General features: G+C 49.1%; 2 protein-coding genes across 7 annotated transcripts; one reads left to right on the top strand and one right to left on the bottom strand.

Annotated features, from left to right (window-relative positions):
* Positions 1–39: 39 nt before the first annotated feature.
* On the top strand, positions 40–12,591 carry QPRT (quinolinate phosphoribosyltransferase). Of its 2 annotated transcripts, XM_072942100.1 has the most exons (5): positions 40–119; positions 8,839–8,917; positions 10,438–10,973; positions 11,892–12,023; positions 12,096–12,591. In XM_072942100.1, exons 2-5 carry the CDS (start codon positions 8,854–8,856, stop codon positions 12,312–12,314), a joined length of 951 nt encoding a protein of 316 aa, XP_072798201.1. In that variant the 5' UTR covers positions 40–119; positions 8,839–8,853; the 3' UTR covers positions 12,315–12,591. The 2 variants fall into 2 exon arrangements, with proteins under 2 accessions (XP_072798201.1, XP_006201351.2); XM_006201289.4 differs by lacking the exon at positions 8,839–8,917 and having other exon boundaries at positions 47–119.
* Positions 12,592–22,743: 10,152 nt separating this feature from the next.
* C18H16orf54 (chromosome 18 C16orf54 homolog) lies at positions 22,744–25,281 on the bottom strand. 5 transcript variants are annotated; one of them, XM_072942929.1, is made up of 2 exons: positions 25,143–25,281; positions 22,744–24,539 (listed from the first exon to the last, which is right to left on the bottom strand). In XM_072942929.1, exon 2 carries the CDS (start codon positions 24,487–24,489, stop codon positions 23,836–23,838), a length of 654 nt encoding a protein of 217 aa, XP_072799030.1. In that variant the 5' UTR covers positions 24,490–24,539; positions 25,143–25,281; the 3' UTR covers positions 22,744–23,835. The 5 variants fall into 5 exon arrangements, with proteins under 5 accessions (XP_072799030.1, XP_031543300.1, XP_072799031.1 ...); XM_031687440.2 differs by having other exon boundaries at positions 22,744–24,489; positions 25,143–25,277; XM_072942930.1 differs by having other exon boundaries at positions 25,138–25,262.
* Between the last annotated feature and the right edge of the window lie 345 nt (positions 25,282–25,626).

Raw genomic sequence — 25,626 nt, 5'->3', positions numbered from 1 at the left:
CCCTCCCTCCTATCCCTCTGGCAGCCCCACCCCCCACCCCAGCCTCCAGCCTCTCCAAACGCTAGATCGAGCAGCGGACACACCAGTCGGGCAGCTCCAAGCTGTCATGGACCCTGAAGGTAAAGGAGCCTCCAAGACCTCTCTCCCAGGTCCCTGCACCACTATCCGCCCCTCTCCGGCCCATCCCCCATCCCGACAGATCTCCTTCCCCAGCTCCCCTACCCCAAGATCAAATCTTCTCTGGTCCCCATCTACTCTCTTACCTCCCCCATCTCTCTCCAATCTCTCTGAACCCAAGCTCTTCTTTTTCCCTCCAAAGGCCTATTCTCACATTTTTTCTCCTTGTACATCAGGTCCCCAAGTGAGCCTTGGGGAAGAAAGGGGCTTGAACCCCTGGAAACGTCAGAGTGGCCTGGAGTAGGCTGCGTCTCCTGGGGGCTCAAGGGGCCGGGTAGTGGGAGGCTGGAGCAGCAGCAGCTGTGGACTTTGCCCAGTCACTAGCAGCTCTGGAGGGAGCGAGGCAAAGTCCTGATCTATCCGCCGCGAGGTGGGGGAAGGGGGCCCGAGTCTTGTGATTCCTGTGATTCTCGCGCCTCTGCTCCTCCACGTGTTGTCACGGAGGCTGTATGCAGGATGATAGCGGCCAGGCTCTGGAGTCAAACAGCCCCTGTTTGAATCCGGGCTCTACCTGAAACAGGCTGTGCGACCTTGAGCAAGTCGCCTGACTTCTCGGTGCCTCATTCCCTAGCCTCTGCAAAGTGACAGTTATAGTTCCCTGCTCACCAGTCTAGGGGGTGGGGAGGACAAATGACAAAAAGCATGGAGGGCTCCTGCTAGTTTCACGGTCCCCTTCCTGAGCTTCTTCCCTAGCTCTGACCTCGCTGCCTGAATCTGGGGCTTCCACTGGCTCCACGCACCCTGCCCCTCTGGCGTGGCTGTGGAACCAGCTCTTGGGAGTCCAAATGGGTTCTTGGTTTAGAAATGATCTCAGAGTCTGAGCCTGGGTTCAAGTCCCATCCCTGCCATCTGCTAATTGTGTGACTGGACAAGATGCTTATTCCCTCACTGTGTTTTTCCTCACTGATAAAGTGAAAACAGTGTCTTGGGTTGCAGTGAGGATTAAATAAGATACCAGTGCCTGGCACAGAAATCACTCGGTGTAGTTAAGTTGGTGACGGTGTTGGTTCCTCAGGTCCACCTCTCCAGCTCTGAGCCCTCCCCAGATTCCAGGTCCATTTTTGGAAGGCGTGTGCATCCATCTCCACTTGGATACCTCTCTGCCATGTCAGACTCAAAGTCTTCCCCCTACACCAGCTCCATTTCTGTTCGTGCCTCACTGTCTTCCTATTGGACTGGAAACTTCGAGGTCTCCCTTGATTATTCACTCTCCCTTGAACCCCAATATCCAGACAGTTGCTGTGTCCTGTGGATTTACTTCCATGGAGTCACCTGAGTCTCTTCTCTTTCTGGACCCTCCTCCCTCTGGGGGAGGCTTCCTTTGCCTGGAGGCCTTCATTCGTGTTATGACTGTTTAACTCTGGGCCAAACCAGAAGAGTTAGCCCTGGGATCACTGACCTGCAGGCATTAAGCCAGGAGGGAGTAGTCGAGTCAAGGGGGTGGTCACAGGCGGGGGAGAGGAGGGACCAGGATAGAGCAGGGGCAGAAGCAGATGGCAGGCTAGTGGCCAAGGTGTGAGGGGATGGGGCTGAACCAAAGCAGGAGGTCTGCAGGGTGGGAAGCAGTTGGCAGCCCCCTTTCTCCTCACTTACACTTTACCCCGCCTCCCTGCTTCCCTGTCCAGGATGTTGCAACAGTCTCCCAACTTACATCTTTCAAGAGCCCTAGGCAAAATTTAAACAGTGAAACTTCAAAGTCCATCTTGGATCATGTGACCTCTGATCAAAAAGTTTTATGGATTTCCCATTGCCTCTTGTACAAGACCCTGTTTCCTGTCACTTAAGTCCTTTTCGGTCTGGCAGCGCCCTACCACTCAGCCCTCACTCTTGCTACTGTCCACGTGCGCGTGATCCCTCCCTTTCTCCTCCAGATGCCCCGGCATGCCTCCCACTGCCCGGCCTTTGCTCTCTCCCATTCTCTCTGCTTGCCAGGCCTTCCTCTCAGTCCAACACCAACTTATTCTCAGAGCCAACCTTTCTGAGCCTTCTCTTATTGCTCTTATATCTTAACGACAAGCCATCTCTCCTCGCTCTGAAACCCTGTAGATCATTTTACCACTTGCGTGATGGGCAATCACATTTGGCTCTATTTAGAGGTTATTTCTCTTCTCTCAGAAGAGAAGAGGAAAAGAACATTTATATAGAAGCTGTGAGGCGAACCAGCCTCTGTCTCCATCTGCTGTTTGCCAAATGGATCAACAAATAAATTGATGGGAAAACAAAGCTGCCTGGGTTCAAAGGCATCTGGCCGGGCATTGGCTCAGGCACTTTACGTGAATCGCCTCGTTCCCTCCTCACTGCAGCCCTGTGATTTCCTCGTGCATCTGACTCAGAGAGGTTAGGGAATTGCCTACAGTCACCCAGCATGTAGGTGATGGAGCTGGGGTTCAGACCAGGCATTTCTGACCCCCCAGGGACAGAGCTCTGGAAGCCTGGGTGTGGCTTGCAGAACTCTTTGAATACTGATATTTAAAAATAATTTAAAACATAATTTAGTGCTCAGTGGGGTGAGGTGAGGTAAGTGAGGGAAGTCTGGGGCCAGGCTGCCTAGGCTTATGAGCCTGACTCCATATTTCCCAGCTGTGTGAACTTTGGGCAAGTTACTTGCCTTCTTAATGTCTCGGTTTCCTTATCTGTAAAATGGGAATAATAAGAGTACCAACCTCATAGGGTTGTTGTGAGGATTAAATGTGTTAATACATATAACAGGTTTGGAACAGTGCTTGGGAAGGACCATGAAATGCTCACTGTTATTATTACACATGATGTCATGCCAGATTCGATGACAGACAAGTGGTAGCAGGCACCAGAGTTTTAAGAAAAACTTATAAATGCAACAGCTTTAAAATTGACAACATCTATCTATTTAAGTTAATTTTTTTTCCCTGTAAATTGGGGAAAACTATCATTACCTGGTTTTAGCTGCGCTTTTTCAGCCTTGTATAACATCACTGTTGCTGCCAGCACAGGCCCCATGGTTACACGTCAAATTAAGAACAGAAACTTGTGATATTTGTTTTAGGTGCATTTGCAGACCCTGCCATTGTGCCCAAAGGCACAAAGGATAGAGGGACCCCAAATTGGAAAGACCACCAAATTTGTGGCAACCCCACTCCCACCCCCACAATGGGTCCTTGCTCACCAATTAAGAAAGAATGCTCAGTAGAGGCAGAGGGACAGAGTGAAAAAAAAAGATCTGCTTTATTGTTCAGAGAGAGAAGGAAAAAAAGCAAAAATGAAAACACTTGAGTGAGGAGCTGTCAGCCAGGTTGAGACAGCTCCAGCCCCTGACTGGCCCCGGGGTCTTTTACTGGACGGCTCTGCCCTGGTTATCTTCATTCTGGTTGGTGCCAATCATCTGTCACGGGCTCTTTCCTCCCCTGTAGCTCAGCTCGAAAACAGAAACTTGGGCGAGAAGAGAGAGAACAAAGAAAGAGATACTGGGGTATGTCCTTGGGATTGATGCAGCGGTTGTGGAACATAAAATGTCTTGTTGTAAGGCTGTGTCCTTGGAATCAAGGTGCCGGTCGTGGGATAAGAGAAACGCCTTTCTTTTTTGTTTTAACAGCCTGGCACTTTCTTTCCGTTGTTGTTAATCAGCCAGGGTCAGTAAGCCTGCCTAGTCACCTCTCTCACATCCATCAAAGGCATGAACACGTGTTTATTAAACCACTAAAGGAAAGATGGAGGGATGGAAGTTCTGATTTTGGTCCTGTCCCTCCTGGTATTTGTCCCTCCGGAGACACTGCCTCATAGGGGCAACATGGAAACAGGGTAAAAAAAATCAGTCAACAACCCAGGCAAGAACAGCCAAAGTGCCAGTGGGGGAGAATCTTCAAATATTCTGCCAGAGTCTTCAGTTTATCTGTATCTTTTTCCATTCTTTGTGAAGAGAGAAGTGCAGGGCATTTCCCATGATGCTTTGGATGCCGTCAGAAACAAAGATGCCAATTTTAATAAAATTCTGGGGTCACCAATGAAGAAAGTATTGCCTAGAGAGATCAAAGTTATACCCCCGCCGGATAAAACTATCGTCTCTGAAGTCCAGGCATCTGAGCGAATTTTTACAAATAACAACTGCAAGGATAAAAGGGGACAGGGTGTTACAGCTGTTTCCGCTGTGCAGCGGTTCCTCCTCCAGCAGCTGCAAAAACAGCCCTCCCACGGGCATCAGCTGCTAATTAGGAGAGCCTTTATTTTCAAAGCCACCCCGCAGGAATCCCTTTTTGTTGGAAATGCATAAGAGAGTTGGGGCCTAAAGAAAACCAGACGTGTTTATTTATTTTTCACAAACGGAACATGGAGTCTATAACACTCTATGTCTACAAGAGGCGATCAGAACAGCTGATCGTGAATAAGGAGGCAAAAGAGAAACCCGTGCCGGTGGAGGCAGTGTGGTTCTAAAATTACCCTCTGTGGAGAGGGAAGGCCAGGTCCACGCTGATCATCTTCTAGCTCTGCTCTTTAGATAATTTCCCTTTGTATTTCTGAGCCTCAGTTCTCTGTCTCCAAATGATCTCTATGCTGAAGAAGGGCAGGCAGGACTGTGACAACATACAGCAAGTACCGTGCATCGTGTAGGTGCTGCTATTCGCTTCCTGGGGCTCTCAGCCCTGCTACAAATTGGAAGTACGTTACCACATTCCAGACCAGTTATAGCAGAATCTCTGGGGGTGGGGCCCAGACAGGAGCATTTGGCGAAGCCCCCCAGATAATCTCATTGTGTAACTGGGGTTGCAAATCACTGCTTTACTCATCCTGCAAAAACTCCTTAACACTGTCTTAAGCAAGGGCCCTCTCTCTCCTTTCCTTATTTATCTACTTATTTTACTTCTTCTTTATTTTAGAGAATTTCAAGAAGTAGAGAGAAAAGTGTGATGGACCCTCATGTACCCATCACCCAGTCTCAACAACCAGCAGCTTTGGCCGGTCCATGCCCATCCATGCTCTTTCTAATGTCTGCCTTCCAGCACTACCTTAAAGTAAAAACAGCCCTTAAACCTTTTTCATACATAAACATCTCAGTATTTTATTATTTTAAATTATTATTAAAAGATAAGGACTTTTCTTTTTATTACAACCATAACCAACTTTATTAACTTTTTTTTTAATGGAGGTACAAGGGATTGAACCCAGGACCTCACGCATATAAGCATGTGCTCTACCACTGAGCTATACTCACCCCTTCTTTTTTTAATTAACTTTGTTTTAAAATGGAGGCTGTACCAACTTTGAACAAATTTCCTTAACGTTACCAAATACCCAGTCAGTGTTCAGATTTTCAGTTGTTTCGTAAATGTGCTAGTTTGGTTTCAGTTTGTTTGTTTAAAGTAGTATCCAAATAAGATCCATACATTGTGACTGGTTCGGATGTGTTTTAAGATTCTTTTAATCTTTTGTTTTTTTGGCAACGTATATGTTAAAGAAAGTAGGTTATCTTCTGTAGAGTTTCCTACGGTCTGAATTTTGCTGGTTTTATCCCCGTGGTGTAGTTTGACATGTTCCTCTGTCCTGGTTTTCTTGTAAATTGATATATATAAAAAAAAGCCTAAAAGTCGGATCTGACTTTGGTTCAGCTGTTTCGGCAAGAGTATTGCATGGGTAGGGGTGTGTTATCCCATCAGGAGCACCCAGTGTCTGGTTATCTTTCTTCTCCATGTTGGCCTTTGATCCAATACGTGAATCCACTGGGTCTTGCAAAATGGTTCCCGCCTTTTGGCAGAGCATTGGTTCTTGTTTGTTTGTTAAAGTGGACAATTCAAAGCTTTTTAGTAAATTCACCGAGTTATGCCGCCATCACCATAGACCATTTTCATTACCCCAGTAAGATTCCACGCTGTTTCCAGCGCCAAACAACCACTATTCTGATGTCTGTTTCTCTCAGTTTGCCTTTTCTGGATGTTACATATAAACGGAGGTATAAAATATGTGGTCTTGGGTGAGCACTGGTTCTTAACTGTTCTGTGCATCTAATCCTAGGGGGAGCTTTTCCAAAACCTAGATGTGTGGGAACTGCTCCCGAAAGATTCTGGTTCGGTTGGAATGGGTCTGAGCAGCAGTCTGACAAGCTCCCAGGTGATTCCAATGTGCAGCCCAGGCGGAGGGCTCCGCTTTCCCAACTTCTGCCCAGAGGCGCAGTCCACACCCACTGCCACCACTTCCTCGCCTCCCATCTACTCCTTCACCATGACAGTGGGGCTCCTGCCCGCACTGCTGGGCACTCAGACTGCCCTGGCAATGGGCCCCAGGGGCTAAGTGCAGTGCCCACTCTCAACCTTCCTTCAACCTGCTTCTGCTCACAACCCGATGAGCAACACTTTCCTCCTTCTAGACACCCGCTCCCTCCTGCTGGGGCTTCTGTTTTCACAACCACACCTCTGTGTGTCCTGTAAAGTCTGCTGTTTCCCACAGCCCTCCTCTTTCACCCTGTCTTGGTGAAGTTACCCACTCAGCCGCCGTCCACACATGAGGGCGGCTCCCAGTTCTCCATTCTTCACCCCCAGTTCTCTTCTAAACTCCAGAACCCTTCTTCTACCTGCCATCTGGACACGACCACCCATGCTTCCTGCTGGCATCTCGACCTCAACATCTGCAAAACCATTCTTTTCCCCCAGCTCTGCCGCTTATAAGCGCTGTCACCAGGGGGCGACACAAGGACCCCACCCCACCCCCCAACCCCCGACCCGGCTTCTGTTACTTGTAAAATGGGAATGACCCCCTGTGATGAGTTTCTGACCCAGGAGCCAGAGAACTGTGGTGCCCAGGGTGGGCCCACCACAGGTGCTCAGGCCTTGTGGGTTGCTGACTTCCGTGGTACCCATCCTCCACCCCAACTTACTCTTCCCCGAACAATTCTTTGTGCCAGTTTTCAGCTACCCAGGACAGAAACCCAAGGCTTCCACGCCTCATTAGCTGCTAATTCCAGAAGATTCTACCTCAGAAACAACTCTTCCATTTGCCCCTGCTCTCTTTTCCTGTGGTTTCTGGCCAAATTCAGGGCTTTATCATTTTTTGTCTGGCTGATTGCCCCAGCCTTCTGTGGCCTCCCAGCTCATCTCCAGTTGGTAGCTGAAGTGACCTTTCTAGAACAAAATCATAATCATATGATTCCCTTGCTTAAAATTCTGTGATGGCTCCTGGGATCAGTCCAAATTCCTCAGCTAATGGGTTTAGTCTTTTTTTTTTCACTCTGGTCTTCACCTCTGACATTTCTCTCATGAATCTTACTCAGCCCTCCCTCACCTCCTCTCTCTCTCTCTTCTTGCATTGGAACCTTGAACACTTGCTCTTTCAGCCTGAAATGTCTTGCCTGCCCTCCTCCCCACCCCAGACCCCACCTCTATCTGGCAAACATTACTCATCCTTCAAGGCCACTAAAATGACCCCCTTCCTCAGGGACATTTAGTCATTTTTTCCTCCTCGCTCCTATGACGCTTGGTAAATGCTTCGGTCATTCCATCAGCAAACATCTACTATGTGCCGGTGTTCCTGATGGCTTTGCAAATATTAACTCCCTTAATTTTTGTGAGAGGCCTGTGAGATGATTCGTGTTACTATCTCCATTACAGCTGAGGAACTGTAGGCCCCCAAAAGGTTGAATCACTTGCCCTAGATCACTTAGCTGAAGGCTGCCAGACGCAGTATTGGAACGCAGGCCCAGTTGACACAGAGTCTGGGTTCTGATTCCTTCCACTGTGTGGCCTCTCTGCTTGGATAAGTATCATCAAATCCTGGGGAGGGGGATAGCTTAGTGGCAGAGCATGTGCTTAGCATGCATGAGGTTCTGGGTTCAATCCGCAGTACCTCTATTAAAATAAATAGATAAATAAATAAACCGAATTACCTCCCCTCCCCCACAACAAACAAACAAACCCTTAGTATTAAGCTAAACAATATGAAGTTGCCAGTAGTTGACCGTTTTTGACCCATACAAGCAGCACATTTGTCTGGTTCAGTGTGCTAAGAATTTGGGATACAGCAGAAAACTCAGCGGATGTCTTGGCCCCAGAGAGAAAACACCAGCAGACAATGACGGTAGGGGACAAACAAGGAGCCGAGTGAGCATGGGACCTGATGTAGGAGGCCTGTGAGAGCCCCCCTGCCCAGGAAGTGATGTCTAAGGGAAGACCTGAAGAGGAGTGAGACGGGAAGGGGGGAGTTTGGGGCCAAGATGAGGGAAGGGACTTACAGGCAGAGGCGCCACCTTGGAACACCATCGGCAAAGGCCTGAAAGCTCAGAGAAAGAGCTGCCCACTCATTCACCCAGCAATTAGTACCTGGCACAGAGCTGGTGCTCAACAAGGATTTGTCAAAAGAATAAATGAAAAATGAAGAGAAGTCAAGAGGGCTGGTGCTACTGCAATGAAAGTGGGCTTTTAAGCAGGAGAGTGATCCACTCAAATTTCCTTTTTTATTGTATGATTTTAAAGTCAGGTTTAATGAGGTAGAACCACAGACAGTAAAATTTACTCTTCTCGGTGTAAAGTTCTATGAGTCTTGACAAATACATCAGTATTGTAGCTACCGTCAGGGATAAGATTAGTTCAATCACATCCCCAAACTTGGCGCTGCCCCTTTATGGACAGCCCCTCCCCCACCCCTAGGCAACCACTGGTCTATTCTCTGTTGCTAATTCTTTTTCTTTTCTTTTGCCTTTTCTAGAATATAGTCATATAGATGGACTCAAACAGCATGTCGCCTTTTGAATCTGGCTTCTTTACTTCTGAGATGCATGCCTATTGTGCGTATCAGTAGTTGGTTCCTCTTTTTATTGCCGAGCAGAATTCCATTGTATAGATGCATCACGGATTGTTTATCCAACACTCACCAGTCGAAGGATTGAAATTCACTTTAAAAAGCCAACATCCCTGCACCTGGTCTGAATGGAGTGCGGGGCCTCTGGATCTCTGCTGTTTGTCGCTTTCACTGACTTTATTCCCAGCACCTGGCCAGGGCACAGATAGCTCTGAGTGAGGAATGGAAGCCACTTGGGCAGCTGTGGGAGAGAACGTGGGGAAGGAGGGTCAGGTGCAGTCACTGAGGTCTGTGGCTGAGGGTGGGGGGTGGGGGTGAAGACTGGGTGCTTGGTTTGGGGGAAGAACAGCTGGACAAGGAGGGCCTGCTTCTGAGAGTTGAGTAAGCCAGAATGCTTGGCCTTAACTTCAACTTGGAGCAAAAGTGGGGGAAACAAAAGAAAACGAAACAAAACAAAATGACCACCCCTTCACATTTGCTAGCTAATTGTCTCCCCCTCCCCCTGGAAGCTAAGTCCGTCTGTGGAACCGCCCATGAGGCTGCAGGTCTTCCTTTGGCCGGCAGATGGCGATGTTGCACCGTGCCTGAGCTCTGTCTCTGCGGTCACCTTTCAACAGGCGCATTAGTGCCGCCGGCGGGCGGGCAGGACCTTGTCTATAATTCATTTTACAGGCAAAGGACTCGCTTCCACTCCTGAAGCTGTGTCTCTCAGAGCAGGATCTCAAACCAATTTCCCTGTGCTCTTTCCTCCTTGTACAGCTCCCACCTCTAGAGATGACTTTTTTTTTTTTTAAACATCCGGTGAGGGAGGGGTCTTCAACCTAGAAGGCAAAGGCGGAGGGACAGATGGCCATGGCCACAAGACTTGGTTGGTTTCATTCTGCTGTCAGTTTGCTGTGTGACCTCAGCCGACTTGCCTTTCCTCTCTGGTCTCAGTCTCCTTGTCTGTAAAAAGCTGAGCTTCCAGCTTTAAATTTCCTTGGTGCTAGAGACGACTGGGATGGAAGAGACACCGCTCACATTCTTCTGGGGCTTCAGCTAATAAATAACTGACCTTTCTATGCAAGGCAGATGGAAAGCCTACAGAGTGACTTTCAGGCCAGTGCGTTTCTCTTCTAGTCAGTGAATAGCTGTTGACCCAGTACTACGTTTACCAGGTAAAATACAGGGCACTCAATTAAGCTGGAATTTAAGATAATTGATGACAGATAATTTTTAAGGACAAGTATGTTCTAAACATGGCCTAGAATATATACTAAAAAATTTTTGATGTTTGTCAGAAATTTAAATTTAACTAGGTGTCCTGTATTTTAATTTGGTCAATCTGGCAACCTGGTCCAGCCCACCAGGCCCTCCCCATGCCCTAGCCCCTCTCCTGAGACCCCCAGATCTTCACTCTGATTGGCTAGTGCTCAATTCAGTTGGTTGGTAAATATTTTGACAATCACCCCTGACTACAAGAAAGGAAGCCCAAATGTAACGCTGTGCTCTCTCTTTCGCTCCCAGGCCTTGCGCTCCTGCTGCCCCCTGCCACTCTGGCCGCCCTGGCAGACAGCTGGCTCCGGGAGGACTGCCCGGCCCTCAACCACGTGGCATTGGTCACAGGGGCAGCCCCTGCGCAGGCGGTGCTGTGGGCCAAGTCCCCTGGGATGCTGGCTGGGAGGCCTTTCTTTGATGCCATCTTTGCCCAAGTCAACTGCCAGGTCTCCTGGTTCCTCCCCGAGGGATCAAAACTGGTGCCTGTGGCCAAGGTGGCTGAGGTCCGGGGCCCTGCCCACTGCCTGCTGCTGGGAGAGCGGGTGGCCCTTAACACACTGGCCCGTTGCAGCGGCATTGCTAGCACTGCCGCCGCGGCTGTGGAGATGGCCAGGGGGACCGGCTGGACTGGGCACGTGGCTGGCACGAGGAAGACCACGCCAGGCTTCCGGTTGGTGGAGAAGTATGGGCTCCTAGTGGGCGGGGCTGCCTCCCACCGCTACAACCTGGAAGGGCTGGTGATGGTGAAGGACAACCACGTTGTGGCAGCCGGTGGTGTGGAAAAGGTGTCTGTCTGTCCAGCCGAGCCCCTGCCTTGGCCCTGCTCCAACCCCCCATCACAGCCCTTCCCCTCTACTGGGGACCCCCAGCCACTCCCTGGCAAATAGTGATGGTCTGGAAGCTGGGGGATGCAAGACTCCTCAACCCCTCAGTGGTTCCATCTATAAAATGAGGGGTTGGACTTGCTTCTTTGGCAACGTTCTTCTGCTGGTAGGTGTGATGTTCAGGAGCAAAGGACAAATTATTGGGAGCCGAGTGTTGATGGCCCAACGACCTTGGGCAGGTCACTCTAACTCCCTGGACCTGTTTTCCATCTGTGAAAATGTTCTTTTTTTTTTTTAAATTGAAGTATAGTCTATTCACAATGTTGTGTTACAGCATAATGATTCAGTTATACATATATATATATATTCCTTTTCATATTCTTTTTCATTATAGGCTATTACAAGGTATTGAACATAGTCCTCTGTGCTACACAGTAGGACCCTGTTGTTTATCTATTTTATATATAGTAGTTAGTATTTGCAAGTTTCCAAACTTCCAATTTAACCATCCATCCCTCTGTGAAAACGTTCTTTTTTAATGGAAGTACTGGGGATTGAATCCAGGACCTCGTGCATTCTAAGCGTGTGCTCTACCACTGATCTATTTCCCTCCCCCCCCTTGGAGACCCCTTTCAGTCTTAATATTCTCAGTCAGTTGAACTAGATCTAAATGCCAAATATTGCTGAATTTGGCTATTTTTTTGACCCACAAAAGTGATGCTATCATGGAGTTTCACCAAATATGAAAGAAGCCATTTCAATGCCTGGTTTCGTCATTAACCCCAAGCTCACCACGCATCTGGAGCTGCTCCAATGCCAGCTCATCTATCCCGGGGCTGGGTGCTGCCCATTCTCACTGTCACCCTCCCGGCCTGGCAGGCGGTGCGGGGCGCCCGGCAGGCGGCCGACTTCGCCCTGAAGGTGGAGGTGGAGTGCGGCAGCCTGCAAGAGGCTGTGGCAGCGGCCGAGGCCGGAGCGGACCTCGTCCTGCTGGACAACTTCAGGCCTGAGGTGAGGTGGGTCTGCTTCCCTGGGAAGGGGGCATGCTGGGGCCTCTCATCTCTCCTTGCTTGTGTCCCGCAGGAGCTGCACCCCACGGCCAAGGCGCTGAAGGCCCGGTTCCCGCGTGTGGGCGTGGAGGCCAGCGGGGGGGTCACTCTGAGCAACCTTCCTCAGTTCTGTGGGCCCCACATCGACGTCATCTCTTTGGGGATGCTGACCCAGGCTGCCCCGGCCCTCGATTTCTCCCTCAAGCTGTGTGCTGAAGGGGCCATTCGGGTACCCGAAACCCACCGGTCCTAAAGTCCAGGAGGCTACACTGGCAGTGGGATAACATGGTTCCATGGGACCCTCAAGGTCTCACATCTTGAAGTACCGTGGCTGACGGGACACTCTCGGCATTAGCCTGGGCTGAGATCCAGCTCTGCCACGTGCTGCTTGTGTGACCTTGAAGGATTGACTTCACCTCTGCTCACCTCGGTTTCCTCGTCTGTAAAATGGGTCTGATCAACCTCATGGATTTCTTTGGGTGATAATTAACACAGAGTAAGTGCTCAGTAAATGTTAGAAATTACCATCATTCATCTAAGACCCACTTTTTTCCCACACACCACCTTCTCTGAAGTCACCTTTAACGGATGGTGTATAATGGTCACTGTCATCTGGGCATTTGTTGTCACATAGCCATTGTGGCCTGTGCGTGCAGCGTGTAGATAAAACATAGTAACAGTCTCTGTGGAAATAAGTCCAAAAGTATAAACTAGAAATTGCAAATGATAAGAAAGCACTGGTCACAGTTTGACAGTTTTCTTTTTGAGCGATGATAGGTGTGTTTTACAATCAATGGCATCTTACATTTGAGGATATTTGGCATCGGGTCTGAGATTCAGCTGGAGTATCACACCCGGTTGATGCCCATGTTGGACTGGTTACTAAGTATTTTGCTTCTCACCTCTGGCTACTGTTACCACTTCTTTAGTTGGAGGTGAGAACCTGTTCATCCTTCATTTCCCAGGGTCCTCAACAAACTCCACCGTGCATCCTTCCCCAAGTGAAACCCCCATTTTGTGCTGAAGGCCTTTTGGGGTTTGTTTCCAAAGGGCTGTCATTAGCTGGGACAGGTACAGAGCAGCCAGGGCCAGAGCAAAGGTCAGTTAGTGAGTAAGGGGTGGGGTGGGGTGTGGTGGGAGTCCGTGTTCAGGGGTCAAAATTCCTTCCATGCCAAGTCAGGACTCAAATGTCTACGCAGAGGATGTAAATCCAACCCTCTAAACATACACACACACACACACACACACACACCCCTGAGGTCTTGCCCACCTGTGTGGCCACTCCTACCCTCATCTCAAGCCTAGGGTTTGCCTCTCTTTAACCTTTCTGGGGTGGCTGTGGGAGGAACTAGAACATGTGAGTTCCCAAGGGTGAGGGTGGTCCCCGACATGACTCCTCCCAGAAGGGCTCCAGTCTGGAGCTGCCTCTCCCCTCTGAGAATCCACTCTCTTCCCTGCCCTTTGCTGGGAGGAGAGGAAAATGGGTCTCACCACAGAGGCTCCTTCCCAGAGGGAGTCTGGGTGTCCCAGTCTGCTCTGAGGGAGGCATTCTACCCCTTTGCCTTTTTCTCAACCTTGGAGACCAGCGATGGGTCTGGGAAAAGGGTAGATCAACAAACAATGAGCTCATCTCAGACGTGAAAGCTCCAGGCAGGCCAACACCTTCCTCCTTCAAGCATCAAACATGCGCTGAGCACCTGCTGTGAGCATGCTCGGGCACACAGCGGAGATTCACCTAGGGGATGCCAGGCAGAGGTGGATGCTGCCTTTGAACTGAAGGGGCCATTCTCACAGGACACAGCCCAGAGATGCCACCTGTGTTCTAATACATGCCTCCACCCCTGAGTCCTCCTGTCCTTTCTCCAGGGTAAACATGGACACACTCAGCTAGGCAAACTTTCCTGCTCCAGGAAACTTAGCTCTCTGAGCCCCAGCCCCTCAATCCTGAGGGGGAATAAATGAACCCTCATAGAACTAGGGGTACTTCTAGCTGCCATGATGGGGAAGTGGGGAACCATGGGGAAGTGGGGGAACCATGGATAAGCCGGGAACTGGAAGGCAAAATACTTAGGATTCAGGAAGGAAACAGCGTCCTAGAGGCAGAAAGAAGGTACAAGGAATCTCAAACTCGAATGCATCCAGGACCCAGGCAGTGAAACGGGTGGTGGAAGCTGGAATAAGACACAGGGAAGTGGGCTGTGGCCACCTGGAGAATGCGGGCTGCGCCCACAGCATCTCAATTAAAAAAGAGAAAAGAAAGCTCCCAGGATGAGTCTCAAGCTCATCCTTGAACCCAGAAATGAACAAGCAGATCCCAGATCTGAGTGCTGGGAGGGGATTCCATCACCAGTGGGAAAGGAAATGGATCCTGGGCAGGCAAAAGCAACCCAGGCTCTCCTTGCAGGGGATGGATTTCCAGGCAGAGGAGGAGGTGGGAAATGGCTTGGATTATTTGGTGTAAGATTTGAAGCTGGGATCAGGAGAGACGAGATGACTAGGACCTGGGCTGGGTCCAGACCACAAAATGGTAGGTCAGAGGACTTGGACTCCGTCCTGAGAACAATCAGATTGAAGCTGGAAAATGAGATAAGCATATTTGCTGGAAGATCTATTTGAGGGGGCTGGAGTGGCTTCAGGCAGACCAAGAGGAGGCTGATGCAGCCACTCAGAGGGCTTGAATGTGGGTGGTGGCAAAGGGTTGGAAAGAAGGGAACGCAGGCGGAGGAAACAGCATCCGCAAAGGCTCAGAGCCCAATGGGTTTGGGGCAGCAGGAAGAGTTTGGTGTGGCTGGGGGTGGGGGCGGGGGGCAGTGAATGACAGAAGAGGAGTCTCACACGTCACCTCGTGTCTATCTGGCTACACTTCCTTCCTGCCTCACCAGCCTGTGACTAGGCTTGGATGATTTCCCCGGGTTGCCCCACACCCAGCATTAAGCCCATGCCCATAAGAACAAATGTGCCCGTCCAGTCAGGTGCCACTGTCAGCATATAATGTGTCATCACGCCAGCTGGTGGGTGAGAAAGGGACACACATTTGGCTGAGTGCCCTTGCTTGGCATGTGTAAGTCTCTTTCTCAGTTAATGCTCTTGGGGGCGAGGGTGTTAGCATATCCACTAGACTCATGAGGAAACTGAGGCTTTATGAAGTTAAGAGAGTGGCTCAGGGTCATAGACCAATAAAGTGGTGGAGTTGGGTTCAAAAATAAATATTTGTTGAATGCCTACTATGTGCCAGGCACTATTCTAGGCAGTGGATGTACAACAATGAGTAAACAATGAAAAAATCCCTGTCCTCACCAAGTTTATATTCTAGTGTTGGGGAGAATAGACAATTAAAAAAAAAGTCAGATCCCTTTATGGCCACCAGAGGGCACTGCAACCACACCACCTTCCATTCTCTGATTCCATCTCCCCTCCCAGGTTCCAAAGATACTAGCCAAGGAGGCTATGAATAGTAAGTGTAGCATCTGCTCAAGTATGAAAGCTGGGGAAGGGTGTATAGAAGTCTATCTTCCACCCACTTTTCCAGCTTAATTCCCTCATCAGACCCCATCCAACTGCGCAAGGTATCTTAGTGACTTTCAAGGCCCTGTGTACTCCAGAGGTCACCAAGGTTCACATTCACTCACCAACACTCCCTCCCCCTGCTAACATCTACCCCCTCACCTCCCTTCCATCTATCTTCCTGCCCGCCCACCCCTCCCCTTCAATCTATCCATCCACCTTCCTACTCCTCTACCCATGCAGCTACTGGGGCACTCAGTCTAGAGGGTCAGAGAAGGAAGAGGTGGAAGGAGGCTGGCAGAGTCAGTAAACTCAGGGGGCACAGGTTTTAGTGCACCAAGCCAGTGAAAGCTGAAAGCATTTAAAAATGGTAAGACGTTATTAGCAAGCCAAACTGTATCTGAAAACAATTCAACTTTGGATCTTTAAAAAATCCCACAGTGGTATTATGTGGTGTGGACACATGTATTAATTTGCTGCGAGCCCTTCAAGATGGTAGGGGAGGTAAATTCCATAAATGTTTCAGCACCTCTGTACTTTGTTCCAATCACTTCCTGAGTAATAGAACATTTTGGCAATTACTCAGTAAGTAACTGCTTTTAAGACCTGCTTTCTGAGGACCTAAGTAACTCAGCTTGTAAGCCCAAATGACAAAGATCTGAAGAGAGTCTGACCATGAGGCTGTGAATAACATTTCCGTGGATGGCGGTGCACATCAACCCCAGATAACGTGGGGTGGCTTTATTTTGGGTAAGAAGTGCTCTTTAGATCACTGGATCCAGTACAGCGCACTCAGAAAATGATCAGAGGCAGAGATCCTCATACATATCTCTAGTTTGATGGGTCACTGGGTAACCTATTTCTTCTCCCTGTGATTCAGCTAAAATTTTCCGAAGCCTTAGACAGCACCAACAAAGGGCTAGCCCATAAGTCACTTGCTTCTTGATATTTGTCTGCTTTTTAACCAAAGGAAAGACTTTTTGGAATACTATATCAATATATAAAGAACAATGCTGGTTTCTTAAAGGCTTATAAATCATGCTTCCTGCATTAAATAAATAGATACATACATACATATCCTTTAACTGTAATCTCACTGAGAACCAAAAGTAGTTTGTTTTTATTTTCTGCATGATTTGCTTTTTTTTTTCTCAGAATATTATAAGCCAAAAGGGGATTCATTGAGGCTTGGCAGCTTTTTAAGGTAAAGGATTGTGCTAACATATTTTTGTATTACTGGTATAGTAATTACGCAAATGGATGGAAGATTTCAAGGGCTAGACCAAGGCTTGCATTTTAAAAATTCCAATCTAATTAATTCCTATAGATGAAAAGTCCATCAGGGAAAAGGTAGAAGATGCAAAACAACTGTTTCTGTGACCTCTCCTGAGGCAACAATTCAGTGATGCTCTGTGTACAGCAATTAAAACAGACCCCCCAAAAGGGGTCCAGACATCTTTTCTGACAGTTTATTTATCTTCTCCTGTCCTTTTCACTTGTTAATTATTGCTTGCCTGACGTGGTGAGTTTTACCTTGCTGAACGCCAGTTATTTTTGTAATCAGTATGATTTGTTAGGCAGGTTCAAAGCAGTGCTCAGTCGAGTGGATTATTCCCTCTACTATGCCAAGACCTTCCTGAGTGCACTGCACAATGTCTTGTGACATTTTCCAGTCCTGCTGGTGGGAAGGGGCCTTGGGCACTGCCACCTTAGTGCTTTCAGTCGGCTCTTCCCCTGACCTCAGGTGGTTTCCTCACACACCTGTGTGCTGATCAGTTCTCTGCCGAGTAATACTCCAGGGGGCCCCTCTGCAGCTCCTGGGTTCTGTCTCTGGGAGGCCCTCTCTTCTCTGTGTTCTGTTCTCTGGGCTCCAGCTGCTGTGGTCTCCCTGGACTCTCCACTCTGTGCCCTCAGCTCAGGAATCCCTGGGCACCACCTCACCTGCCCCCTGCCCCCTGCCAGCCCGAGGTTTTATGTCGATGAGGAGGAGAGGGTAGCATTACTAGCAGTAGTACTAACAACTGGTAGAACTAACCCCCAGCCTGCAGTTTGGAAACTCTGTTAAAGCAGTAATCTGGACAATCCTAAAAGGACAAACGTCATTTGTTTTCCTTTCTCTCTGGGATTTCATTGTTCTCATCACTGTCTTTCATTGCTTGGTATTCAGTGTTTTGAAAGTCGATGTTTCCTGTACTTTGTCTGGTTTTGTAGTAGCAGTAGTGGTAGTTTCAGGCAGAAGGGTAAACCCAGTCCCTGTTCCTCCACCTTGGTGCCAAGGGGCATCTCGGTGGCATCCCTGTTCCTAAGAGCTCCTCAGGTGATTCCAGTGTGCGGCCAGGTGAGAGCCTCGCAGACCTCTTTTCTCGGCCTGAAATGCTTCTCTCAGTCGAATAGAATCTTTATTTCCTCCCCTCTGTTTTCTCTGCTGTCTCTTTCTGGAACTTCTATTAGGTAAATACTGAATGAATTGATTCTTTTATCTCTTTACTTTTCTGACACATTTTACTTTTCTTTGTCATTTTCCTCTCCATCCTGAGAGAGATAGATTTAAAAGCTTTTTCCTCCCACGCCTTCCTTTGATTAACTTATTAATCTGGACAATCAAAATGGCAATTTCCAGATGATGTTATAATTTCCAATTACAAAAGGCACTGTGATGCAATGTCTTCCTAGAAGCCCTTACTTGGTTCACAGTGCCTTAGTTATTTGTTTCTTCCAGGGCTGGTTATTTTGTTTCTTCATCTGAATCCTTTTTTGGTACCACTGAAAATTAGTAAGAGGAGGCTCACGTGGTTCTACTTGGCAGCTGAGTGGGTCTGGTTCCCCAGCAGGCCTGCCTCTGAATAGGCTGCAGGCTCTGTGGGCAGGAGTGTTATTGATTAAAATGTTTCCCTTAGATAAGAGGGTTTGTTCCCCATCCCAGGTGACATTTGGCAATGCCTGGAGACATTTTGGTTGTCATAACTTAGGGGGATGCAACAGGCATAGAGTTGGCAGAGGCCACAGATGCTGCTAAACATCCCACAATGTACAGGAAAGTCTTCTACGACAAAGACTTATCTGGCCCAAAAGTCAACAGTGTGAAGTGGGGAAAATTCCGATTTAAGATCACCTGAGAGAAGGCTGTCCCACCCATTTCAGGAGACTTCAGGTTTAGAAGGGATCTCCAAAAGAGAACCCTCCTACACTGCTGGTTAGAATGTAATTTGGTGCAGCCTCTATGGAAAACAGAATGGAGATTTCTTTAAAAACTAAAAATAGATTTACCAGATGATCCAGCAATTCCACTCCTGGGCACATATCTGGAGAAAACTCTAATTCCAAAAAATACATGCACCTCAGTGTTCCTAGCAGTACTATTTACAACAGCCAAGACATGGAAGCAACATAGATGTCCATCGACAGATGCCTGGAGATATATATATACACACATATAGATATATATACATATATATATACACACATATATACACATATATACACATATATATATACACATACATATATATATACACATATATACACATATATATATATATACACACACATACACACACACACACACATATATATGTATGTATAAAAATATTATTCAACCATAAAAAAGAATTAAATAATGTCATTTGCAGCAACAAGGATGGACCTAGAAGTTATCATATTGAATGAAGTAAGTCAGACAGAGAGAGAGAAACATCATATGCTATCACTTATATGAGGAATCTAAAAAATGATACAAATAAACTTATTTACAAAACAGAAACAGACTCACAGACATAGAAAACAAATTTCTGGTTACTAAAGGGGAAGGAGAGGGGGATAAATTAGGAGTTTAGGCTTAGCAGATACAAACTACCATACAAAAAACAGAGAAACCACAAGATCCTACCATATAGCACAGGGAACTGTATTCAATATCTTACAATAACCTATAATGAAAAAGAATATGAAAAGGAATAGATATCTATATATTTACAACTGACTCACTATGCTGTACACCAGAAACTAACACAACATAGTAAATCAACTATGCTTCAATTAAAACAGAAAAAAAGAAGTGAGAGGGTATAGCTCAGTGATAGAGCACATGCTTAGCATGCACAAGGTCCTGGGTTCAATCACCAGTACCTCCATTAAAATAAATGAGTAAAAACCTAATTACCTCCCCCCAAAACAGAATAAAAAATAAATTACAAAAAAAAGAAATCTCCAACCGGATGATGGCTTATGACGCGTGTGTGGCCCACAGGCTTATTTCATTGATTTTATAGGTAGGTAGACTAATACATGTATTTATAAAATGGTCTTAACATTTTGGTTGATTTTACCTAAAATCCCAAATTTCTAGCTTCTGCTGGAAAATCAGAAGGAGGACATGATTGGTAGAGCCGAGTGGCGGGTACCCCTACAGACAGGCTTGGAGTCTCTTCTCACCTCTGTCCCCTGGTCCACGTCGCTCACCTTTCTCTGGCTTCGCCTCTTTATGCATGTGAATTCATGACAGCTGTATTTTTTGGTGGGGAGAGTGTTTAATACTAGAGGGAAATACTGACTCTGTCCCCAGGGATGGCCATGGAGTAGTTCTGAGATAATCTTTCAGTTCATCATCTTGTTTTCTCTCCCACGGGTACTATGACTTTAGAATAATGGCAGAATGGATGTGGAGGACAGTATCTGCCACAGTCAGAGGTAGAGACTTGGGGATCATCAGGACATGAGACCGCAGTTGAAGCCGTAGGCATCAGTGAGATTGCCCAGGAGGACTGTGTCGGGGGGAGCAAGAGCTGAAGCAGGCAGATGGCAAAAAAGCAAGAGGAAGGCAGGGAGAGGAAGGGAAATCAGGTGTGTGTGGAGTCACAGAAGCCAAGGGAGGAGGATGCGCCAAGAAGCGAATAAGGATGTCGAATGCTGCCCACCGGAGGCTGAGCGGTGTCCTTTGATTAAAATATGCAGGTCATGATTTTGGTGAAAGCAGTTTCTGTAGGGGGCTGGAAGGGTATAGATGCCTGCAGTGGGTTACAGAGTGAGGGGGAGACAAGAAAATATAGATTTGCTATGACAGACAGCTCTTTCCAGAATTTTGGCTGTGAAGATTTGAACTTGGTTATAGAAGAAATTGTCTGTTGTTTTTGTTTTGTTTTGTTTTTTGTGATGTTGTGAATTGTATAACCTGGCAAGTACATCCCTGCCATGAAACATCTAGAAACGCTGCATAAAATCAAGCAAACTTCCTTTAAAAATGTACAGCTGGGGTTCAAGAAACTAAGGGGAAGCCCCAGGAGCCATACACAAAGAGGAAATTGAAAACCAGAGCTGGGGGAGCCGGTGGTAGTTGTAGATCTTGGCAAAGAAGGGGCTGGGGTTTTATAGCCACCTGGAGATTGGAGATGAGGACTTACTTGGGGTGTTGAACACTGAGACCCTGATATACAGCTCAGACCCTTAAAGGGGGACATCCTCAGTGAAAGGGCAGACTTGGAAACAAAAGAGTCCAGAGAGCACAAAAGAACCTTGTGGATTTCACCCCGAGATCTGGTGGCAATAGAAAGTCTCCCGTGAGAATTCATAACCAAAGGTGTACCCTCGTTTAGATTTAGGATTCAGATTTACTCCATCTGCGTAGTCTCAGAAGCCCACATAAAATGCACAAACCATGTGGTCCAGGGTTGGTAATTCCTCTGAAGCATCCTTGGCAGGAGCAAACACAGAAGCTCTCTAGGGAGACACCCTCAAACTGGTCACATGGATCCCGCTGATAAGATCCAAGCTGAGTTCACAGCCCCAACTTAGAAAACATAAGAGGAAGCCATCTGTCGTGAATGAGAGCGGGCAGACACCACCCACCCTAGAACTTGGAATCACGGACAACAGTTATTGAGTAAAAGACCACACAGGAAGTGTGCTTTAAAAGACATACAGGAAAGACTGAACATGAGAAAGTAATAAGATGGTGTTAAAAATGAGGAGAAAAAAAATGAAGAGAGGTCTAAATGAATGCACCTATTAGTCTATCTGCTTATTCATTCATTCCCCTTTCTTTGGACTCCCACTGTGTTTTAGATCCTGTTCTGGGTCTGGGGATAGGAAGCTGGACTCGGCCTCAGGCCGACCACATTCGTTCATGCATGCGGGCACCCATCCATCATTTCATTTCATTTCATTGCATCCTTTGATGTCACAGCTAGGAAAGTCCCAACAGTGCATCTGTTCAACTTTCAACCCCCTTCTTGCAAAGCGAGGCCCAGTAATACAAAAACTACTTTTCTCTGAGTGAGTGGGTGATAGAAACAGATCAGAAACCAAGGACTTATCCCCGGTGTCTCTTCCCCAACGTCCTGCTTCTGCTGAGCCCTTGGCGTGCAGGCATCTAAGCTCTGAACATCATATCTCAGTTTTGTTCCCCTGGTGTACTGTTTACACCTCATGGGCAGGGTCCGCACAACCCAGTCCTGTCAGCTGATAGTGACAATGAGAAGCGACACAGTTACCCAGCTTGTGAGTAACAGAGATGGGACAGCAACCCTATCTCTACCTCTTATCAGTTATGTCTTCCTGTCCTATCCCACCTCCCTCCACCCCCAACCCTGCCACTAGACAGACTGAGAGCTCCCTGAGGACGGGGACCTGGTCTGATCCCTCCACCTTCAGGGCCTGGCTCAGGGAAGATGCTTGGAATACAGGCTGGGTGAGCACACCCGGGGTGGGGGGTGTCCCTCAGCTTGGGGGCTTCTAATTCCCTGGCTGCTCCTCCAACTTCTGGCATCCAAGAGATGGGAAGGGAGATCCAGGCCCAAGTGCTCCCCGGCCCTCCTGAGAAGGAAGAGCTGAGTGTTGGCCTCTGCCTGGCAGCATTTCTAGGGTGTGGATGAACTTGGGGGGGTTCCTGGCTGGCATTAAGTAACACAGGATGGCTACTCCCCGCGCGGGGCTCTCATCCACCCCAGCACTTCTGGGGGAAGGTCTCAGGGTGGTGCTAACACTTTCCTGACACCTGTGGCTCTATCTCTGCCCTTTTAACAAAGAGCAGATCTTTGAGTCAATGCCTCTAACAGGGAACAATGTCTACTTAGAACTTGATATCTTTGCTTATATTGTCTTTATTTGCCTGTTTAACCTTCTATTTCCGGCAAATGATACTTGGTTTTCCATTTACAGAAGTGATACAAAACAGATTCCTTGTAAAATAAATTTATTAAGCAAATAGTAAAACAATTTAAAGAAAACTATGAAGTACAGGTGGTAAACTGATATGACAAAAATCCTAGCATTCAGGACTGAAGTTTGGGAAGTCAGACCCTGGGGAATGGAAACTCCTTCACCTCTCCCAGCCCCTGGCTCTGCTCCCAAAGGGGAGATCGGCTGATACTGAGATCGGGGCTCCACTTCTGTGGGGTGGAGCATTATAAGTAAGCCTGTCTTGGGGCAAATCTGCCTTTTTAAACCACTCCAGTAAGCTGGGGGGGAAGATGGTCAGAGGCCATGTTTTGGAAGCTGCCCTGCCCCAGGAGAGTATTCGTTTCCACACTGGATCAAACTCAGATCTCCTTGGCCGAGGCCTCCCTCACCGTGGAGCGATAAGATCCAGAGGGCTAAGATGTGGCGGCCTCCAGAGGACGTGCTGCCCGCTGGCCTTTTCTGACTGTAGGTCTCAGCTGCAGGCAAGAGAAGGTCTCTTGTTGCAAGGTGGGGATCAAAGCCACAGTTTGGATGTAATAAGATGGTCTTTTGCCTGGTCTCGACCTCTCGTTTTGTGTTTTTCCAGAGGGATGACTTGTGACTCTGGGAAGCAGGACTCCTGTCCTCTCCTGCTAGCACGGCTGACCCTCGTCATCATACCCAGTCTGTTCTTCAGCATCCACAGCACCCTGCACTTCAGTGTTGGCATCTTGGGTGCCGACTGAAGGAGGGTGGGAGCCACTGAGTTTATGCTGTTTCCTGCCTGTCTGGTGCCTTGAGTTCTTAATCTGGAATGTGATTTTGGCAGCTTCTGACCCAGGGTGCCCCAACTCCAGTTCTCCACGCCGCAGCCCCGGGCAGCTAAGCAAAGGCACCGCTGAGCTTCCCCTGTGGCACAGGCTCTGTCCACACCCAGCCTGCCCAGGCTCAGATCCAGGGGGAGCTCAAATCCAGAAGGAAAAGGCCTGGGAGGGGCATTCTTTGCTAGGGGTGGGGTGTCAACTCAGGTTCTTTGGGGCCTCAGGGTCTTAAGATTCCTCTGAGGTTGGACCTTCCTCAGGGGACTCTGGGAGGCCAGTCCTCCAGGCCCTCGGGATTCAGAAACCCACGCTGGTCCGGCCTTCACGCCTCCAGAAAGCTGAGATCTGCTCCAGGGTGACCCGAGGCTGGAGGCCCCACTCAGGATCAGGGCTTCCTGGCCGCTGTCTCTGGGCCTGGGGGCTCCCTAGATGCACACTGGCTTCTGGCCTCTGTTCAGGCTCTATCCAGCTCACCAGGCCTGAGGCGGGGGGCCTCCAGAAGGTGCTATGGGCTGGGACCTTGGGTGGGATCTGGGGGACTGAGGAACTGGAAGGAGAGTTTGGGGTTGACAGAGCAGGTGGGGCTGTAGCTCGTGCCTCCAAGGTGCCCCCTGGGGTGGGAGGGTCTGGGTCCCGGTCCATCAGCAGGGGAACCGCTGAGCCATACCAGTCCTCAGAGCGCTCTCTGGGTGTGCCCATGGGCTCGATCCACAGCTCTCCTCCAGGGCGCCAGACCAAGGTGGGCGCATAAGTGCTGGGGTCTGGGCGGAGAGAGCGGCGAAACAGGCGTTCAGCCAACACGGCCGTAGTCAGGAGGAAGATGGCAGCCAGGGCAGCCAGGGCCAGCATGATGGGGATGCAGGGCCCGCAGGGCAACAGGGGCCAAAAGGCTGACTCCGATGCAGGAGGCCCCTCCATGTGCCCAGAAGGCTGCTCTGGAGTCGGAGGCATCTGGAGAGACGGGTCAGGAGAGGAAGCACATGAGACAGAGTCGGCACAATCTAGAGAGAGGAGCAGCGGGTCCATAAACAAGAGTGAGGAGACAGAGTCGGGAGGAGCTCAGCGACATCTGGCTGAGAAACAGACCTAGGCAGACAGAGGAGCAGAGAGGACCCAGAAAGGGTGACAGGAGTCAGATGGCTGCTGGCCAGAGAGACAGGGGCCCACCTCGGTCCGCAACCAGGTCTTCCTTCCTGCTCAGAATCTCCAGCCCCTTTCTGGATGCTCCATTTCCCTCTCAGACTCTAGGGTGCCTCAGACAAAAGGGCCCCAAGGGCTTCTTTCCTTCTGTCTCAGTCCCTTAGGTCTTGCTTGGAAGAGGAAGTGCTGGGTGAGGAAATGAGAGCCTCCCTGCCCAGCCCGGCCCCCGTGTGTGTGACCCGCTCCCGGCCACCTCGGCTGGCACCCTGGATGCTGCTTCCCCCAACAACTCCCCTTGGAGCTGGGCTTGCTCTCTGAGGCTCCCCCAAGCTTGCTGTTGTGCCGGGTCTCAGGTGTCACCTCTGCACCTGTCCCTGCCTCTCCAGCTTTGCTTTGTCTCTGCCCGCCTCTCTCTGTCCCCCCAGGTCCCACACCTGCAGCGGCTGCCTCACTCCCTACCTCACCTCGGTCAGTCCCCGGGCTTCTGGCTCAACTTTGGGGTTGCTCTTCCCTGTGTGAGCAGAGGGTGCAGGGCAGTTGTCTCTGATGAGGGCGGAAAGGAGGGCACCACCTATTGTTGAGCAACCGTGCCCTGGGTCCCCCAGCACCCCAGTGGAATGTTTCCAAGGCAACCTGGGGGGATGTGGTCACTGCGGTGGGGAGGCGTTTCCTGGCAAGAGGTGGGGCCGGAATGGGCAGTGGCTCTGTTGAGCTCAGTGTCACCCCATAGCCAGGCCCCAGGCCCAACATGCACTCGGAGGTCAAGAAAGAGACTCTGGCCCGTCCAGAGCACCAAGTCTCCTCGCTCTGCCTACTCCCAGGCGGTTTCCCTGCCCCTGCTGTGCGCACTGGGCCCCACCAAACCCACTCCTGCAACCTGCCCCACCGCGCCTTCCTGCTTGTCCCACCTTCTCCATGCTTTTCGTGAATGTATATCTCCTTGTCTTC

This window comes from Vicugna pacos, chromosome 18 (genome assembly GCF_048564905.1).
Source record: "Vicugna pacos chromosome 18, VicPac4, whole genome shotgun sequence".
NCBI classification, from domain to species: Eukaryota; Metazoa; Chordata; class Mammalia; order Artiodactyla; family Camelidae; genus Vicugna; species Vicugna pacos.
The sequence above is the reverse complement of the archived record's forward strand: the minus strand, read 5'-3'. Positions and strand labels throughout refer to the sequence as shown.

Excerpts from the sequence above, each read along its gene's own strand:
- QPRT (XM_072942100.1), top strand. The coding sequence starts at position 8,854 with ATGGACTCAAACAGCATGTCGCCTTTTGAATCTGGCTTCTTTACTTCT. Across the intron at positions 8,918-10,437 it reads TTCTGAGATGCATGCCTATT|GCCTTGCGCTCCTGCTGCCC; the intron begins GTGCGTATCAGT and ends TTTCGCTCCCAG. Across the intron at positions 10,974-11,891 it reads CAGCCGGTGGTGTGGAAAAG|GCGGTGCGGGGCGCCCGGCA; the intron begins GTGTCTGTCTGT and ends CCGGCCTGGCAG.
- C18H16orf54 (XM_072942928.1), bottom strand. The coding sequence starts at position 24,564 with ATGGACCCGCTGCTCCTCTCTCTAGATTGTGCCGACTCTGTCTCATGT.